General features: G+C 40.2%; 1 protein-coding gene across 3 annotated transcripts in view; it reads left to right on the top strand.

Annotated features, from left to right (window-relative positions):
• The window catches only part of LOC308185127 (leukemia inhibitory factor receptor-like), a 91,181-nt gene that overhangs the window by 37,188 nt on the left and 35,023 nt on the right, over window positions 1–18,970 (top strand). For all 3 annotated transcript variants that reach the window (XM_080572869.1, XM_080572870.1, XM_080572868.1), the window contains exons 2-3: window positions 6,183–6,289; window positions 18,730–18,884. In XM_080572869.1, the coding sequence (XP_080428995.1) occupies window positions 18,803–18,884 (82 nt within the window). In that variant the 5' untranslated portion in view covers window positions 6,183–6,289; window positions 18,730–18,802. The remainder of the gene's footprint in view (window positions 1–6,182; window positions 6,290–18,729; window positions 18,885–18,970) is intronic.

The following is an 18,970-nucleotide window of genomic DNA, read 5'->3' as shown; positions in this document are numbered from 1 at the left end:
TGCTGTCCAAGAAAGAGAAACTTATTTTCACAGGTGGTAAAGCTGCTACTGCTACCTCAGCACAGAAGTCATAAGGCTTTATTTTTCAAGCACCTAATGAGTTACCGTCTGTTGCTATAAGGTCACCTCTGTGTCAACATCACGTGCTGCACAGACTTACTCTAAGAGCTTTAGTAAACATCCAAAAAATCACCTGAATGTATAAATCTCCATAAGTAATGCTAAAGCAGACACTGCAATCAGCCTGGAGCAGCTCTGTTAGAGCACGTGTTGTTTCATCCAGTGAGTGTCTGGCAGCCGGTTTTGTGCCATGTGAGAAGATGTATTTAAACACAAGGCTAGGTGTGTGTTAGTAAGAATTCTGCCTGAAAGATGAAATGGTACCTCAAGAAGAAAGTGTCTGGCAATCGAGATTTTTATAAATGCTGACTCTCTTGCAGAGTGCAGCACATCACAAGGCTGATGCGGATGGATTATGTTTTTCTGCAGATGACTCTATAGATGATGTGATCAGGTAAATGGGGTTCTTTTCCTGTTATGCTGTGTCCTAGTGCTCAAAGGAATGCAGAGGATGCTAAATTCAGCAATTCCTGTTGTGTAACCCATCGAGTGTTGATACGTTTTCTAGATGAAAACAAAAATGATCTTGTACATTTTTAAATGACGGTTTGTATTATCTTGTAATGAGCTTATTAGAGCTGTTGAATGGCAGCTGTTGGATAATGGAAGGGAAAACAGAAAAAAGAAATCAGGAATTTCTTGGAATTGGTTTTGTTCCATTTTCAATAATACAAATTGATCTAGGGCATGGTTATAATAGAAATACTGAGATCTTGTACTGAGGTCGATGTTGAAATACAGAGATGACTCAAGTGGAGGGATGTTATTTAGCACTGCAGGGGAAGGTTTGATGAGGGAGGTTTAAAGATACTTAATTAGGTGAAAGGGTTGAGAACTCAGACCGGATACTTGGTCTTGCTCTGGCTTAGATGTTGATCCACATGCACAGAGATATGGAGAACAGGTACAGAAGTCAGTTTTACTACTGTTAACGAAGTTAGCTAGAATGAATTGGAATGGTTTTTTTTGTTTTTTTTTTTGTCTGTTTTGTTTCAGTGTGTCTTTTTCTCTGAGATTTAGTTATGAATCCATTTTGGCTGTTGGGCATCTAATTTCTGTCTAAAAATAAGAAAAATAAACTACTTTCCTCTAGATACAGCTTGAGAGGTGATTGTACTCTGTGCCCCAAGGCCGGTTGATATACTTCATTCCATAAACAGCTTATTGTAAAAACTATAAATAATCCTTGGGACCAGGGCCTGGAGCCCGTGGTCCCCAGTCCCTCTCACAAGGGCACGTAGTCCTGCTCTGAGTCAGTAGATGCTCAGAGCCATCAAGAGAAATGCCATCTGCAGAAAGGCTGTAGAAGTCTCCATCCTGACTCGTCTGCTCATCTTCAGCATAGTCACAGACATTTCCCACACCCCAGCATGGGCTGCAGTCACTGGGCTGCCTTGACAAGGGCAGCATCACTGCTGCTTTCTTTTTCTGACCACATCTTTAAGCAAAAGTGATGGCTTCTGCTTTTGTTTGAGGAGCCCCATACTGGGGCTATGTGTGACACCTTCTGTGCACATTTTGCTGGCAGGCACAGGTGAGGGAATAATTGCTTTCTGAATGTTGAGTGTTATGTGTTAGGCAGGTGTTGTGGACCTATCAAACTGGAGACCATCTGCAGCTCTGCATCCTGGTGCTTACAAAATTAGCCATCACGTCTCTCCCTCTCTCTCGCTCTCTTTTTATTTTTTTTTTTATTTTTATTTTTTGCCACTAATACTTAGCTGCAGCTAAATGGGATTTTGGAACACGTTTGTTTTAGTTTAAGCATCAAAAGTTCTGGTTTTATAGGTGCTTAAATGTCTCCAGGGATCTCTTCCAAAATCTTGTGGATATCTTCCAGAGTCATTACTGTGGCAGTGATGGAGGCCATATAAATTCCTAGACGGCCAGAGCTACTTTCTTACCCCTCTTTGTAGTGTGGAGGGACAGCTGGGATACAGACGACCTGCAGACGCTAAGCTTCCCCTGTTGCTTGTCTGCTTTGCTTTCTGACTTGGAAGCCAACAGATATTAATTAGAATTAATGATATCTAGCAGTACCAAACTGACAGTAAAGATACCCAGGGACTGTTCTCTATAGCGGCTTTTTTGCTGATCATTGTTGTCCTCCTGTCCCCTGGAAAATGTGTAATGCCTAGATTTATAGACCGTGAGAGCCCTCCAGTTGTGTGTCCGCACGGTCCTTGCCCTTCCTGCAAGAACCAGAAGCTCTTAGCAAGGGCTTTTGCCACTTGGCTGCCGTCTGCCGTCCCTGCTGCTCCCTCTCGAGTCACTCCTAGTAGCGGGTTTCACTGCAGGGAGAAAGTGCTTTGGCTAAAAATAGCTCCCAACCCATCGGTATGAATGTTGGTCAGGGTGTAAGGTTTTGAAGGGCATATGTCTCCCCTGCTTTCCATGCACCGTCTGGGGCTGGCACTGGAGTGAAGTCAAAGAGCGTTGCTACAACACAAGCAGCCTTCCCTTATCCCACAGGCAGAGAACTGCTGAGTTGTCAGCTGCCGAGTCCAAATTATGCCTTTTACCTCAGGGAGCACAAGTTATAAAAGCACGTGTCATGGAAACAAGGACGGCACTGTAGCAATTCCCTGCTCCTTCTGCCTCGCTTCCTACCATGCCAAAAACCAGGCCCACAGCACAGCCAACAGCTGTGTTGCCAGCTTGGTGTGTGGGGAGCACGTTAGGCCAGGATGGCTCCCCCATCTCTTCGCTACCCGTGTTGGGGAGCAGAGTCTCCTTTCTCTCCTGTAATCCCTGGGATTGAGGGGCTGTAATCCCTGGGATTGAGGGGCTGCTTTCTGCAAAACCAAAGAGTGCAGCATTTCAGCCAGCCTTGGCCAACTGAAGTCTTAAGTAGCTGAAGAAGCTTCTTGGGTGGCTTTTTTGCTTTGGCATCTTACAGGCCAGCCAAAAAGTTTCACTGATGTTGTGGCATTGATTAGAGAATTAGTGTGGGTTTTTAGTTAGGTTGTGGTTGTTTTGAAGTTTCTATATTGATGAGCAACCTTACACCAGTGTTGTTTGCCAGTATAACTTACTGCATTTTGAACACCTTTACAGTCAAAACCACTTTCGTTTGTACATATGTACCTATATTCTTAAAATAGAGGTATATGTCTGTGCTTGCTGTATACCTGTAGCTGCACAGGTGATAGCTTTGTATCTAGGTGGCCTGGTATTTTGTAGCACATAATCATGAAATTTATATAAAGCAATGTATTTGTACTATTTCCATAGATGATGAACACCATCTGAAAATTATGCTGTAAAGTTTCTTATGCTTGCATAATTTTGTCATTATTACACAAATCGCTTAAAGGTGTAATAAAAATGCAATTTATAGAGGTGGTCGAAGGTGGTTCGCATTGTTGATCTGGCTCAGACACGCTCTGTGTTGTACTTCTGGGCCTCAGCCATCCATCTAAGCTAGTTTTGCTCCATGAATAAATCAATTGCTTCCCTCCAAGAGGAAGTGCAGGCTCATTTGACTGAGTAGCATGGTTAAACATTTATTCTGGATGGTGTAGGTATGACCTGTGGCAAGCTTGGCTAGCACAGTGAGCAGAGCAAGCCAGCTCTTTCCCAGCTGGTTTTATGCCCTCAAATACCCCTCACTTGCACCCTTGGGCATGCAGCACACTTCAGCCTAAAGCTTTGGAAACTACTTCATCTTTATTTCGAGAGCTTTGAACTGAGCAGCACGCAGAAAGATGGATTGGAGCCAGAGGCTGGCCTGGGCCGGTTGCGGTGAGGAGGCCTTGTCCAGACGCGGACATGTTGGGCCCAAGCAATGCGAAGGCAAGCCAGCCTGCAGCAGTGAGGCCGGGTGTGATCTGTCATGCTGTCCACCAGGGTGGTTTGCACATCTGTGATGCTGATAGCTGCTTCACAAGCTGTATTTCAAATTAAGTGCACATTTGAGAAGCCCACTGCACATCCCACATGTCTTGGAGAGCTGAGAGGACAGGCAGGTTTGGGCAAGTGGAAGAAGAAGCTTAGTTCTGCTCTGCGCGGGACAAGCAGCTGTCTTTTGGGGCTGTCTGGTGATATTTGCCTTAGCTTGGCAGCCCTCATTCGTTTCAGATCAGGGCTGAGGCCATCACCCAGATCTTGTGCCAAGACAGCTCTGCTGCTCATCACACGATGTAACCCTGTTTGTATGGCTGTCCATGTATTTGCCCTTCTTGAACTGGGTGATCTCATGGCCTCAGTTAACTATAAAATCAGTGAGGACAGAGCTACAAAATCTCTCTCTCAAATAATTGGTCTTAATAATACTGCAGGGCAAAAATGCTGTTTAAATCAAATGAACTTCAGCAGAAAATTATAGTGGTCAGTATTACAGGTTGGGCTCCTGCAGACTCTGAAGCACAAAGGTGAATGTAAGTTATATGTATTCCAGCTACAACTAATTTTCACAGTCTTTCATGTTTTGGATCAAGTTCAGCACTTGCAGCAAAAGAGAGATTTGACCTCTGAGGTTTTACAGCTACTCTGGAGCTAAAACTAAGGAGATAAGCTTTTAATGTTTAATCCTAGGTGGGGGACAGAGAGAGAGAAAGCAAAACAGAAGTGTGATTTATGTATATTGCAGACTTCAGTGTTGTCTTGAGCTAGTTGTAACAAGTACCAAAGTACTGTGGGTGAGATGCACATAATAGTCACAGTCTTTTTCTTTTACTTCTGTTAAGGTTTCTGCTGGTTCTGAGGATAATAATATCTGTTCCCTAGAGTCGACCTGTTCCTCTTCCTTTTCCCCTCCTTACCCCTGCTCCATACTCCTGCAAAGGTCATGGCTATGAGAAGCCTTCAGTATACAGGTCTCCAGGCACGTAACTCATAATTCATCTGCTGGAATAGCATTGTCACAATTCCCAATATAGAACAGCCATCTCATCCGAATTGAATGTGATTGGCCTGTTCTTCTCTGAAATGCTAGGAGTTTTTCAAAAGAAGGTATTTTTGACCCAATGTTGCCTTGTGTTTCAAATGACAGGATCAGTCTGGATGTAAATCCAGCAACCTGTGACCTGTATTTTAAATCTTAGCTCAAAACTGATAGTTTGTACATTGTCCTCCTTCAGTATTAGAACAGCTATAAGATCCATGGGATTTTTGTGCTAATCTAGGCTGATGGTGTACTGTGAACCTGAGAATAATAATACTGAACTTGTTTTAGAATTTTTTCAGGAATGCATCCAATCTTACTTTTAAGATTTCAAGCAGTTCATCCCATTCTTGAGAGGCTTTGCCAACATTTAATTAGCTTTATTTTTAAATATATGCACTTTTCATTGAAGGTCTGCTACATGACATTGTCTTTTGTATCTCATACATCATGGGCTACATTTAAATCATTTTTCTTTGTAGGTAATTCAGAACTGTGATCAAGTAACCTCATTAAACTAAATAGTCTCATTGTTTCAGGCTTCGCAGCAACAGATTATCTCTCGGACCCAGACTGCTCTATGTAACCATTTCATTCTGGGTATAAATTGACTCTGTACTGGATTAGACCATTTCCACTGCTAATGAATGTTTAGTATTTCTCTTGTGTTGTTAGATCAAATGCTTCTGTAAGGTAAACTCATCCACACAGACTAAGTTCTGAGCATTTTTATTGTCAGTAGCTTTTATGTAGGTTCACTTGGTCTGTGATAACTGTTACTCTGAAAACTGAATGTTTTCCAGTTGCTTCCCCATGTTTCAACTAATAAGCAGTGCAGCTGGTGTTAGTATGCAAAGAACATATCCCTGAAAACATTGGGTTCTTTTCTTTTACCCTTTTGCCCTGCTGTCTACTTGCTGGCTAATTGGTAGGTAGCTCTGTATTGGAGATGAGCTTGGACAGTGATTGTTGCAGACAATTATGGAAGCAAGCCCTCCACGTTACAATAGCTACCTTCAGAATTAGGTCGTAAACAGACTTTGAGTGAAATAGTGTTAGTTTTTCTCTCTACACAAGTAGACACAGAAGGTGTATTTGTCATTCCAGGTCTTTTGTGAGCGAACCTCTCGTGTAGCGTTTTTCCCCACTGATTCATACATGAATCTTTTAACTTCAGGTGCCTAACGTGACTGCCCGCTTCAGCATTCGGCTCTCCTGCACTGAAGAGTAAGGACTGAGCCTGCCACGGGCTCCTGCAGCTGGGCTCCTGCCAGCAGTGCAAATGTAAGTGTACGCATAGCTTTACTCATAAGATCAAATTAGTCATATTTGGGAGCAATATGTGTATGTATGTGGTTACTGAGATTTGTTTTCTTGCATCAGTCAGCAGTTATCTGCACAGTCACAAGCAGTGCTTCATGGCTTTGAAATGCCTTCTCATCAGAGGGCACAGGTGATTTCTGATAGCATTTAACTGCTTAGTTCATGGGACTGGAGAAAAAAGCTGCTGCATTCTGAGCCCACATATTTGAAGAACTGATATTCTAATAAGTATTTAACAAGTGTTGGTAAACGTGCATCAATTTTTACCATTCTTAATGACAGTTCATTGGGAGCGTTTTAATTTTCTTATTTGGAAAAAAAAAATTGTCATGTACATTCCTGATATGTATATGGACCTCTGATCTTTTTAATCTCTTCTGCTGTTGCTCACAAAGACTTTCTGTATATATTATTCTAAAGTCAAATATTTATGCCCCTGAGGCATATGCATTGTCATTTAAATGTATTTTGCAAATGTAATCCTGGTAAAGATCCAATTTATAGCTTTTTAGTACAGAAGACTGCAGAACTGGGAAAAGCAGGGTACTCTCCGAAGATGTTTGAGTTAGTGGTACTTTTAAATGGTATGTGAATTCTAATGACTTGCTTTCTGGTGGGATTGTCAGAAGCTTTTTAGAAGAGGATTTCACAAAAGGGAAAAACAGAAGTGAGATATTGATGTTTCATACAATAAAATTTATGTTAGAGGTTTTACAGGTCTCTTGGTTTAGACAGTAAGCTTTTAAGAACAGGCTTGGCCTTGTGAGTCATGTACTATATATCTGATTAAATGCTTAAACAGCAGATATTATCCTAAGGAATAAAAGTCTGGAATAGAAAGTAAAAATGCACTGAAGCAGAACATGCCATCTTCATAACTGCACCAAAGTGTTAGTTGTCCCATTAACTCCATCTTCTCTGCGGAATTAGGTTTCCCCATGCCCCCACCCTCTCCACCCCATGCCCTGACATCTCACTCTGCAGCCACTAGCGAGACCATTGAGAATTGTCGCACGTCTCTCGTTCCCACAGTCGGACTTGCTCAGCAGTTTAGGAACAATAGCTGTTTCATTGCTGAGTCGTGAAACAAAAAAGTTAAACATATCAGCAACAATGCATGAAAAATGGGATGAAGAGCCTTCCACAGGAAGGGATTTTTCCATGCCAGAGTGTAGGTACTCGGGTTTTATGGGAGACAGAATCTAATAAGCAAGAAATCCTTCTTATTTTGTACATCATCTGCCAGCTCAATACTAGGAGAAGTAAACCATAAGATTTACTAATAATAGCAGGAAGGAAGAACCCTGTTAAACAAAGACAGCAAAGTTGGATGACTTGCATGTGTATAATCCAAGGTTGTTTTTCTCTCCCAACAGCCCTTTTTTTCTTTAAACTCACCCTCGAGAAAAGAAGGAAAAAAAAAAAAAAAGATCTTTGGTGGTATAATCTTGCTTTCAAGGGAGGACTGAGGAAGAACTTCTGGAACTGACTCACTATGTCCTATTAGTAGCAGTCTCAATTTTCTGTGAGCTGCTGTCATTTTTAAATTAGGTGCAACACCATTAGCCTTACAGATGCTGCTGTCTCAGCACTTGCTGATGTGTTATTGACAGGGATTCAATTCACTGCTTTTGCTAAGTTCTAAAAGGAATGACAGAATAGCATTGCTCTGTTTTACACCAATAAAAAGTAATATGTATGGGTCCTAGCTATTTTACCTATTACTTTAAAATGTCTAGATCTTCCTTGTTTTGTTCCTTTTGCTGAGTATTATTTTAATGTTGCAGTTTGCTCAACTGTTTGATCTCCGTGCAAAGTACTTTATAGCAGTCTTTTCCATTCTGAGACTCCATGAAACAGCTAAGGAGCTGCTAATTTATACTTGTCAACCAAAGTCATTAAGCTTTCTAAGTTTGGTGAATTCAATCAACAGAAAAGATGTAAGCTTCCCATTTGGAGTATTCAAAACAAATTTGAGAATTTTTAGTATCTTTTTCACTCTCATGGACTGAGACATCTCAGTCTATGTTTGAATCAGATTTGAAGTCATCTTGTAGAAATAGAAACCAAAACTTGAACTTCTTATATGTCCTGTTTTAAAACAATGTTATGCCTAAACTGAATATTCAGCCTAAATTATTTGAAATGGAAAATCACATGTTAATTTAATTGTAAAACAACTGCATCTTGTTTCTTTAGCATTGCAACCAAGTGATTTCGTGTAGCATTCAGTTGAGGAAGTGTTGCTTGTTTTTAGAGCTGTGGATGACATGGAGCAGTATGCCAAAACTAGATTGTTGTCAGTGTCTCTATTTTCAGGGTGTCAAAGTTTGTTAGAGGGGTAGAAAGGGTAACAGGAATGAATTGGTTTATTTTGATACATTGGGTTGCCAGGTGTGCTGCTTTAAGAACTGGTCCACAAATAGGTCCCTTGCAGATGACTGCAAGGGCTGGAGACCTTTGTGAGAGGAGTTGAGTGGACAAAGGCGAGCAGCATTAGCTTCAGACAGCTGGATTTGATGTCTCTGCATGTCTTCTGGGTCCATGTTGGCAATGAAGGTTGTGATCAGCAAGAGAATGAGAGTACCAGTACCATGACAGAGTGACCTGGCCTGCATGTGGGAGAGAGAGAGCCTCCATTTCCAGTAACCGTGTCCCTGTGTACGTGTGCACAAGTGCAGGAGTTAATATTTATTCTTTGTAGTGTGGCAGTGGTCTCTCTTGGGGCCTACAAAAGTTATTTAGGAAGGAGACTGGCTCTGATGTATTTCAACTGTAGAAGTCAATATTTGTTTTTCTGAGTACTTAAGGTTAATTCATGCACTTTGCTGCCATGAAAGGATGCATGTGTATGCGTAAGTGCGAAGCTGGAGGGTAATAAAGTACAACTAAAACAGTATGTGAAAGAACAAGAACTCTCAAATAAATGCCAACTAATATGTGATTACACATGGACAAGCTTGTTCTCATAGTGTCATGATGTACTGTAGATCTTCCTTCTTTGGAGAGGCTGGAAGGGGAATGGCAGCAATTGAACACCAGCTTAGGAGTATAGTGGAGCAGAGAGAAAAGCATTCGGTCAACCCATTGGAAGGGAAGCCTACACCTGATAACATGCTGCACTATGCCTTCATGCAACACATCTGATTCAGAGTGGAAATACAGCAGGGCATGAGAGCTTTTAAAGAAACAAGAAAGATTAATACAATGGGAATTTATCAGAAAATATAGATTTGTAGTTTCAGGAATCCCTCATTCCCTCGATTACTAAAAAATCAATTTATTTCTCGTAAGTGACTCTCATTCCTTACATTCACACTGAAAGGATATTGCATAATTGTTGCTCGTTATTCTCAATATATTTAATGTGAAAGCCGCACTTCAGCATTTGATCTATTTATATGCTGTTCATACACATGAAGCCAGACTTTCTTTGGATTCAGTTCATTGTACCTTAAAAGTAATCCGAATACCACAGGTTTCATTGTAAACAAAGAAAGATTCCAACCCTCAGGTCATTGCCGGTTGTTTAAAAAAAAAAACACACTTGGAATCACTTCAATAATTATCAGTGTTCTCTTATTAAACTAAATAGGCTTTTCCTGTGATGGAAAGAAGATTAAAGGTCATATAGTTCAAAATAAGTTTTTGAACATTACCAGATTAAGGAAAATGAAATCTTTCATTAATAAGGTCAGCTTCTTTAATGTTTATCAGCTCATAAGGATGTACAAGCTGTAGAGCACCAGCAGGGACAGAATTATGTAGAAAACATAACTTGTCTGAGGAACAGCAATTTTTTTTCTGCATCCCTCTTTGTAAAGCCTGAGTAACAGTGGTTAGCCTTTAGCCTCACATTGAATAAAGCACAGCTGACAATGTGGGCAAATGAAGTTTTCCTCTGAAGAGATGCTGTCTTGAGAACTACACAGAGACTAACATTACGCTCAAAAATGAAAAGTGCTGTGGAATATTGAGTTTTATTTCAGTTATGTATCACTAAAATGCAGCAAAACATAGAGAAGAGGAAACACTTGTCTATGTAATTTCATTTGATTCTAGGTTTATGCACTGCTAAAAACATGGGTATATTTGTTTTTATGCTTTGTCCTGATAGTAAGAATCTAAAAGGCATAACAGATAGCTGTAGGCATTCATGGTAAGCTGTGTTTTGTATATATGTGAAGTAATCTGACTTATGTACCTTTGGTCAGTGTACTTGTTCCATGCTGCGTTGTGAAGTGCAAGAATTCAAGGAAGTGTGACCATGAGGTCACCAAATTCAAGCATATCAGGAAATGTGTGTAGCTGTATCAGATTTACGCAAATACATTAGTTGAGTCCTTCATCTTATTGCAGTATTAATTTGGCAGTTGTAGTAAGTATCAAGATGATTTTTGAATGGGTTAAAATACTAGAGTATAAATGACTCCTAGCAGTTTCCTTCTGCTGTGCAGCACAATAGCTAGAGGTTAAGTTTCTTATTTGGCTAATAGTGTCCCTTAACCTTCACCCCTCCGCTTTGTTCTTTGTTCAGATGATTAGGTGTTTTCCATCTGCACCTCTATGGGAGAAGAATCTGTGCTTGTTAATTTGAGCTGACTTCCTAAGGAAGTCAGGCATATTTGATAATGCTTTGTCTGTCCTCCTACCCCTGCCATAACCTTTGAACACGCTGCCCAGGTTCATTTCACTCAGAATGAGGAGGTAAGGTCTCAAAATAAGATGTCCTTAAAAGCTTTATGAAACTCTGCATCTGGTTGTAGAGACCCCACTGAGGAAATGGCTGCAGAGTGAAGTCAGCCTTCCTTGGACTGCGATCCAGGCCTCTCTAGCATGCTTCCTATGATGTCTAATAAGGCTTAGGGGATAAGCTTCAATCCATGTTAACACTTGGATAATAAGTAACAGCAATAAATCATGAACAGGCTTGTCGGTATACCCAAAAGTATTTAATCTAGTTTTGGTAGTATTAGGGTTCATTGTGTTCCTCAGAAGAGTTTGTTTTCTGTTGTTACCATCTGGAGAGCTGTGCTGTGTTCTAGCAGTAAAGGATATACCTGTAGTTAGCCACATGCTTGGTGGTAATTGATACGACCAGGAGTTAGACACCCGATTTTCTGTTCAAAGTGTCTTTGTTCTTCTGAAGATCCCACACTGGGAACATCAGATGCAATGTCTGGGTTGGGGACCGCGCTTGCATGGTGTGTGCTGGGCAAGGCATGGTAGATAACTCTAGGAGTGGTAATGGTTCCTGAATTAGCCTAGAAATTAATTGAAAACAGGAGTAATTCAGTGAGAACAGAAGGCAAAATGTACAAAATACACATTTAGTTTGAAAACCCCCCAAGTGCCATCTAATAAGTTCTTTTTAAGCTGTGGTAGAAATAAGCCATTGATTCCTACAGCATCTCATTGCAGTGCAGCCATTGCTCTGCCCAACTGATGCATCTTTCTTCTCTCCAGCCTGGCTATCCCAGCAGCGATGCTTTTCTCTAGTCTTTCTATAAGTCGTCTGGTTTGTTCTTGTGTGTTTGCATGCTGTTTTCTTAACAAGGAGTCTTTATTGTACTTCCCAAATCCTTTTCAAGATTATACCATTACTATGATTATACTATTTGACATCATCTTCTCCTGTATATTTTCATTTCCTTTTAAAACAGATCTGGGTCTCAGTTTTTGTACACGTGTTTGTGCTGTGCTGTCAAACAAGTACTAAACGTTTTCCTAAAATCAGCCTTGAATTGTGGTACTTGTTCACAGATTTCTTAATCAAATTACTTCAACACTTCCTCATCTCTGTCGTGCACGCAGTCTACCTGCATCACTCTCCCCAAATGAAGATGTCATTCCAAAGAGTTTTCTGTCATCTCCTTGCCAGGTGAGGTTGCTTTCTCATGCTAATTGCTGCCTGGAAGTATCCACCACCTCTCCCAGTGTGCAGCTCCCTTATTTGTATTTCCATAGTGTTTAACAGTATGGGGATTGGAAGTAAGGAAGCAAATACCGGAAAGTAGGTGCAACTGCTGCATTGGCCTTAGACTCTGATCCAGGTGAAATATCTGCTGCTTCATCTGGAGTGCACCTCTGCTCTCGTTGGTAAAGTCTCTTGCCCAAATGCTTGGCAGATGGTGCTGGTGACCAGCAGCTTTCAAAATGAGTTTGTGAAAGCATCAGTCCTTGAGCTGAGTTTATGTGTTGCATCCTGATGTATCACTTCACCCTGCAGAGCAGGAGCATCCTGGGGAGACTTCCCAGACTCTGAGAGATGCTGCTGCTGTTCGTCAGCCAGAGGAAACAGTAAGGGGGGAGTTTTGCTACTCGTGCTTGGCAGAAACAACAGCACGCCAAAGTTCGTCTCAAAGGACTGAAAATGTGGTCCTGTGCACTCCTGCACATTAACATTGTAATATCTTAACACTCCTTGTTTCCTTTTCCTCAGCTGCAGATTAGGAGGGTGCGTTGGTGCAGATAGGCAGCTTGAATTATTTTGTCAGCTTTCTGAAAGAGAAATGGCAGATTCTTAAATTAATTCCTCAGAACTGGGGAAAGCCAGATTCCCAAATGGGATTCAGCCTTCATTTGTAAACCATTTTTAGTGATTCATGCCGTGCAAATCTTTTATAACATGGAATGCTGCCATGTTATAAAACAGAGAGGGAAAGCCTGCATTCAGATTGCTAAAGAGAGATTTTTGTCTCAAATCTGGGAATTTTTTTAACGAGGTGGAAGAATGTACTCAATTGAAAAATAGCCCAACCCCCTCAAATAAATCTTGTTAATTTTACTTTTCTTCTTTATATTACTCAGTTATCTCTAGAGTCAAAGACCGAAGGCTGCGGGGTCACTAAAGCTGTTTTAAAGAAAGCCAGTTCATCTTCTGTTTCTGTGTTCATTGTCTTTACTGTCAGCTGTATTGGCAATTTGCTTTGTTTCCCAGAAATGCGTATTTCTGGCATGGATTTTCAGATAGGGGAATTCTTTGGAAGGTTTCTGTTGGCAACAGCAGGATGTGTAATTTGATAAATGCATATGAATATAGGAGCTTTTTCTCTCATTTTGAAGGTTAAATTAGTATCTATACTAAAAATAAATAAAAAAAAAAGTAAAAAATCTCAGAGCCAAGAAGAATGAATGTTCTCCACCTGCTAAGCAAAATAGTTTTATCTTCTAGCATTGAGGTTCTGGTCCTGACATATATTTAGCACCCGTGTTTCTGCCTGGCTGTATTTGGGATGACGGCTGTTCAGTATCTCTGAAAATTGAGCTTGGCATTAGTCTCTACAATTTTTTGGTGCTGTGCTACATGATCATTTTTGCTGAGAGCATTTAATGTTCCGCTTTGTGGTAAATTAGTATGATGATACCTTTAATTGTCGAGAAAAAAATAAATGTAATGTAACTTAAGAAAACGTACTGATGTACAGATTTGTTATGTTTAATGTGTATGTTTTTGCTGGTTTTGTGGTCTCATCTAGCATCCTCCATTTTCCCTAAAACTTTCATATAAGTTGACTTTTAACCTGTTCTTTTAAGATACCTGCTTGTGGACCACAAAAATAGGTATGAAAAGTGTAGCCACTGATCCTCAATTCATAGATTTCTAAACCAAATTTGGAGAGTTGCAATTGACATGTCAGACTGCTGGCAGGAAGCAGGCCTGAAAGACTTTTTGATTTTTTTTAAAATCAGTTTTGTTTGTTTGTGTTCAAAGTGGTTTCCAAGCACTTGACAATGAAATACATTCGGAGGCCAGAAAACAAAAAAAAATAGTTGTTTTTTTTTTTTCTCCATAGTTTCTTAATAGCGCTTTGGAGAAGTTCTACACTTAGAGAACTAAGCTGTTAGAACTGACTAAGAAAATTACTTCTTTTTCTTTTTTTTTTTTTTTTAAACAGAACCAAGCAATTGATCAGCTATATTTTATAATTAATACACAGAAACAGTTAAACCAAGAAATACATAATAGGAAATTTGGTCGGTAGGAGATATTCTGGTTATCTTCTGGTTTTCCCTTTGCAAGGTTAAGTCTAAAGAGGCTGGGAATGTCTTAGCTTGTCACTGTTAGACACTTGGTGCTACGCTTGTTTTCTCAGCATGTGACAGAACCTTTAACTTTCATTACAGCTGTCAAGATTTTGAAGCAAATTCGTACATAGATATTTTTCCAGGCACATTGACCCAGGAGTTTGTTTCCTCTCGCTAATCTGTCTGATCTGCCAGTAGGTACACTATATACATCACAACATCTTTTAAAACCATTTAAAAATCCACAGTTTGCATTGATCTTCTCTTGGCTGGCATGAGGCTACTTCCTCTGTGAGCATGCATGTGTGTGCATGCGTACATTGAATTTTGTAAGGGCTGTCACCCACTGACTTCAGTGGTTAAGAATCTGAATCTATTTATTCCTTGCTAGGTTATCTGCATAAAAAGCAGTTTAAAATGGCTGACCACAGGGACAAGGGGTCAGTTCCACACCATAGAGCCCTGAGCAGAAGTCAGAATACGTTCGTATATTGTAACTTTCTGCACAGTTACTGTGGAATCTTATTTTTAGCAGCTGATCTTAAATATGGGCAATTATATACTGAAGCCTTTGCTGCTGGTATGGCATAAATTTGCACACAAATATCTTTTGGATTCACACACAATCCTGAGCGTAGGGTTATGGAGAGTTTTTCCTTATTTTAAAATTTCAAAAGTGAAAGATCTTTTCAGGCAATTTTTTAAAGGAGAATTTATTGTGTGAATGTACTCATGCTAAGTCAGGAGGTTTGCAGTCCATTTGAGGATGAGATTGGAGTCTGAAGTACTAGATAAACAGCTACGTGGCAGCTTTATACAGCAGTATCCGGGGCTGGATCACAAACTGAAATTGAGTCAACAAGGTCTGAACGCTGAGAGAAAAGCAAATATGGCATGAGCTGTGTAAACACGTGCTACACATAGGTTTGCCTTAGAAAAGTTCTTTCATTGTGCTTGATAATGCTCGAGACCTCAGAGGACAGAAACGCTTTGAATGAATGATCAGGAATGTTACAGGAATGATCAGAAATCTAGAAACTGAGACTGGTATATGGTGAAAAAAGTGAGTTTTTAAGGAATGAACTAGTAGAAACCTGGTGTCAGTCATCTTCTGTGTAAAAGGCTGCTGCAAGGCAGATGATAAAAGTGCTTTGTCTGCTGGAGACAGGATGAAGTGATGTCCTTGAAAAGGAGCAAGAGATGGTTGTGCAGCAGATGGGGAATAATACTAAGGGTGGTACCAGTGAAGTGACATGAATAGATTGCCCAGGGAGATGAGGTTGTTATGGGACGTCCTGTCAGTGGTGGTTCTTAAGATGGACATCAGTTAAAAAAGATTTAGTTGCAGTTACTCTTTCTGGTGGAGAGACTGGGTTTACCTGCTTCATCTCGTTTTTAAAAATGAAAACTTAAAGGCCTTTACACTTACCAGCAGCTGCTCCTGTTGTGCTACAGCCAGCCTTGGTCAAGGTTTTGCCATCCCCTCGCAAAGCTCAGCTCTCTTGTCCTAAATTTATATCTTTAAATCGTATACAGCCCAATGCCATCTTAACAGTACCTCTACGTAGAGGGTAACATGCTTTTCAGTACTCTCCAGAGTAAGGAAAAACCTCCATGTCTTGTTTGGATTAGCCTGGAACCGATGGAAGGAAACTTTCATCCAAAGAAAGCGAACTTCCTATTTTAAAATTATTCCAATTATTTTGTAACTTTATAATTAAAACAAGCCTATAAATGGGGATCTTTTCTCCTGACTAATGGATTTAATTATTGGACATGAGTCTTTGAATTGCCAACTTTTCAGCAAGCTCTAGTATGTTTATGAGATGACAAGAGCCAGGGAGTCTACGCTTCTTACGAAAGATTGCGGTTTACAAGATACTCATCATGCTTTGCCTGAAAGTACATAGGTTCCCCTTGGTGCCTCTATCTGACTCTGAAACAGAAACTAAAACTGTGCTTGATTTAGGAGAAATTACTCAAATTTCTTGTAATTCACTGTGATAATGTTGCTACTGAAACTTCTGATGTGGGGGTACTATACAGTAAAGAGTGCAGAGAAGCAGGTTTTCTTGAATCACACACACATGTAGCTGCTGACTCTTCCTCGGAAACCTGGCATGACCAAACAGGTTTCGCACAGTCTTGTACAGCTGTGTGTTTAGAAAGTGAGTGGTTTGAGGTTTAATTAACTTCACAGTCCACAGTTTTCTCTGCTTCAAGTGGTATCGGTGCTTTCCCTTTTTTCTATTTTGTCTGTGGTTTCTACAAGCTAACAGGGCACTGTCGTCTAATTTTGATATACAGCTTGAAATTTTGGTTATGGACTTTTCTGCAAACCTGAAATGGCCTTTGAAGAAATACCTTAAGTACTGACAAACAAGACATTGTAATTTGCATATATATATATATATATATGTATATATATAAAGGAAGTCAGTCATTTTGTTCATGTAACTCCCAAGTCTGTCCAAGTGGTCTTCACATTCCTGCTGAAGTGAGAGAGTTGTGAGCAAAGTTTAAGCCTGGAGCTCATGTCATGGATTTCTATTAGTGACATGGACAAATACGATATGAGGCCCTGAAGAGATGCCAAAATGGAGTGGGGTGCATCGTCCATTGAGAGTATTACATTTTAAGTGCTGGCAGGTTCATAATTCATCTTTACCTGAATATGGATTTGTCAACCCTCACTCCTGATACGGCCCTTACCAAATTGCGTGGCATGGATATTACAGTTTAGGAATGTATAAAAATAAGAATTTAATGTGTCTAGGAGTTGTATAGCTTAAATTAGTGTATGTTTAGTGGGTTCTGAAGAACTCACTTGGGAACATGGTAACAATAGAATAAGTTGGAAGTTTTAAGGGTGTTTCTTCCTTCCAAATATAATATTGACCTTTACCATACCATTTCTATTAGCTTGTGTGCTGTCTGGGCCCTTCCCTCAGTGTGGCTATTGCAGACCAAGAGAAAGGAGAGAAGGGGCCATTTGTGAACAGGTCTGTATTGTTTGATGTAGTGCTGCTGTGTTTCTATGTTTCTCCTCACATAGTACAGACAGATTGGTGAGGGACAGAGGAGCATTTGTAGCATTCCCAGCTCATCCATGAGGGAGACTTTCTTAAGAAAAAATATATTAATAATAAAAACAAACAAACAAAAAAACACATTGAAGGCATGAGGAAACATCCTCCTGTTGACTGCAGAGGACTTTATAAAGGGAGATTTCTTTTAAAATTACCAGAAGCCTTTAGACAAAGCTTGTAATTCTGGCAGTGATGTGCATCTAGCTTTGGAAGAGACTTCTAAGACAAGGTCAGGTGCTTTTCCACTTGAGACATCTTTTGAAAGAACTAGTCTGAACAAAATGTGAGTTATAGAAAACTACCCTGTAGGACAGACTGGCTCGGCTGTATTCCTATGTGAAAATTTTCCAGCTCCTGATCTTTGTCACTCCAAGAAGGCCCTTTGATACACGGAGGAGTCTCTGAGAGGATGCTCATGTTTTCAAAGCTTTCAGGTGGTTTGGGAAACAATGCTTCAGGGACTGGCTGAGCTTGAAGATAAGCTTTCCTGCAGTTTTCTTTTTGAGAGCAAAACCTGATGTTGGCCAGTGTGTGGGTGGAACTGAATGCGCTCCTCAGATCCTGATGAACTTCTCATTGGAAAACATGCAACCCATTAATCTTCAAAGAACACATTAAACATAATATTCTAGATATTTTTTTACCTTAAGGTCAATATTTAGAGCAACAAGTATCCAGGGACACAGAAATGGCTGTCTTTTTTTTTTTTTTTTCCTTCAGAAATTATTTAGCACTGGTCTGAACCGGTGATCCTGGCTGATGAGCTCTGGTTCTGCAGTGTCTCAGGCATCCCATGGCTTTGAGTAGCAACAATATGAGAAGTGAGCAAAGGAAACTGGATGAACTACCCTGTCCCCTTAGACCTTTACCCAAAGCAGGGGATATTTGCATTCATGGTACCCAGGACCCTTTGTGAATGTGACACATGATCTAAATTGGAAAAAATAAAAAAAAAAAATCTGTTCTAGGGGTATATGCTGCCATGTCTATTCTGTTCTGGCATCAGGTAGTCCTGACAGAGGTCTGTGGACAGTTGAATTTTCCATGCATGTGATTCCTAAGGTTATCTTTGAAATGTCTTGCTGAAAAAGCATGCATCAAGGAAGTGGTTGGGGCAGTGAAAATAGTGAAAAAGGTTTGTTTGCCAGACAAAGAAAGGAAAGGCAATACTATGCCTGGGGTCAGCACGGTAGAAGAAAAATAGATGGAACAAAAAGTGGCGTTTGTGGAGTGCCAACTCTGGAATTTCAAAGGTTTTTTGTTTGTTTTTGTTTTTAATTTTAGAACTGACCAGCTTGTTAGAAGATGACGCTTATTCCTACTTGAAGCTGCCATTTGGAAAACAAACACTAGAAGAATGAGGAAGAATCCAAGCCTCCGCTGTCTTTTAGCACTAGCTATTTTATGTTTAACAAGCTTAGTACATAGTCAGGAGATAGGTGAGTGTATATAATTCAACAATTACTTTTTCTCTGTATCTCTATAGTGACAACACTTAATTATGTTGTTTTCCTAGTATATGTAT

The sequence above is a fragment of the Anser brachyrhynchus genome (genome assembly GCF_964034855.1).
Source record: "Anser brachyrhynchus genome assembly, chromosome: Z".
Taxonomy (NCBI): domain Eukaryota; kingdom Metazoa; phylum Chordata; class Aves; order Anseriformes; family Anatidae; genus Anser; species Anser brachyrhynchus.
This window is presented reverse-complemented; position numbering and strand designations above follow the sequence as displayed.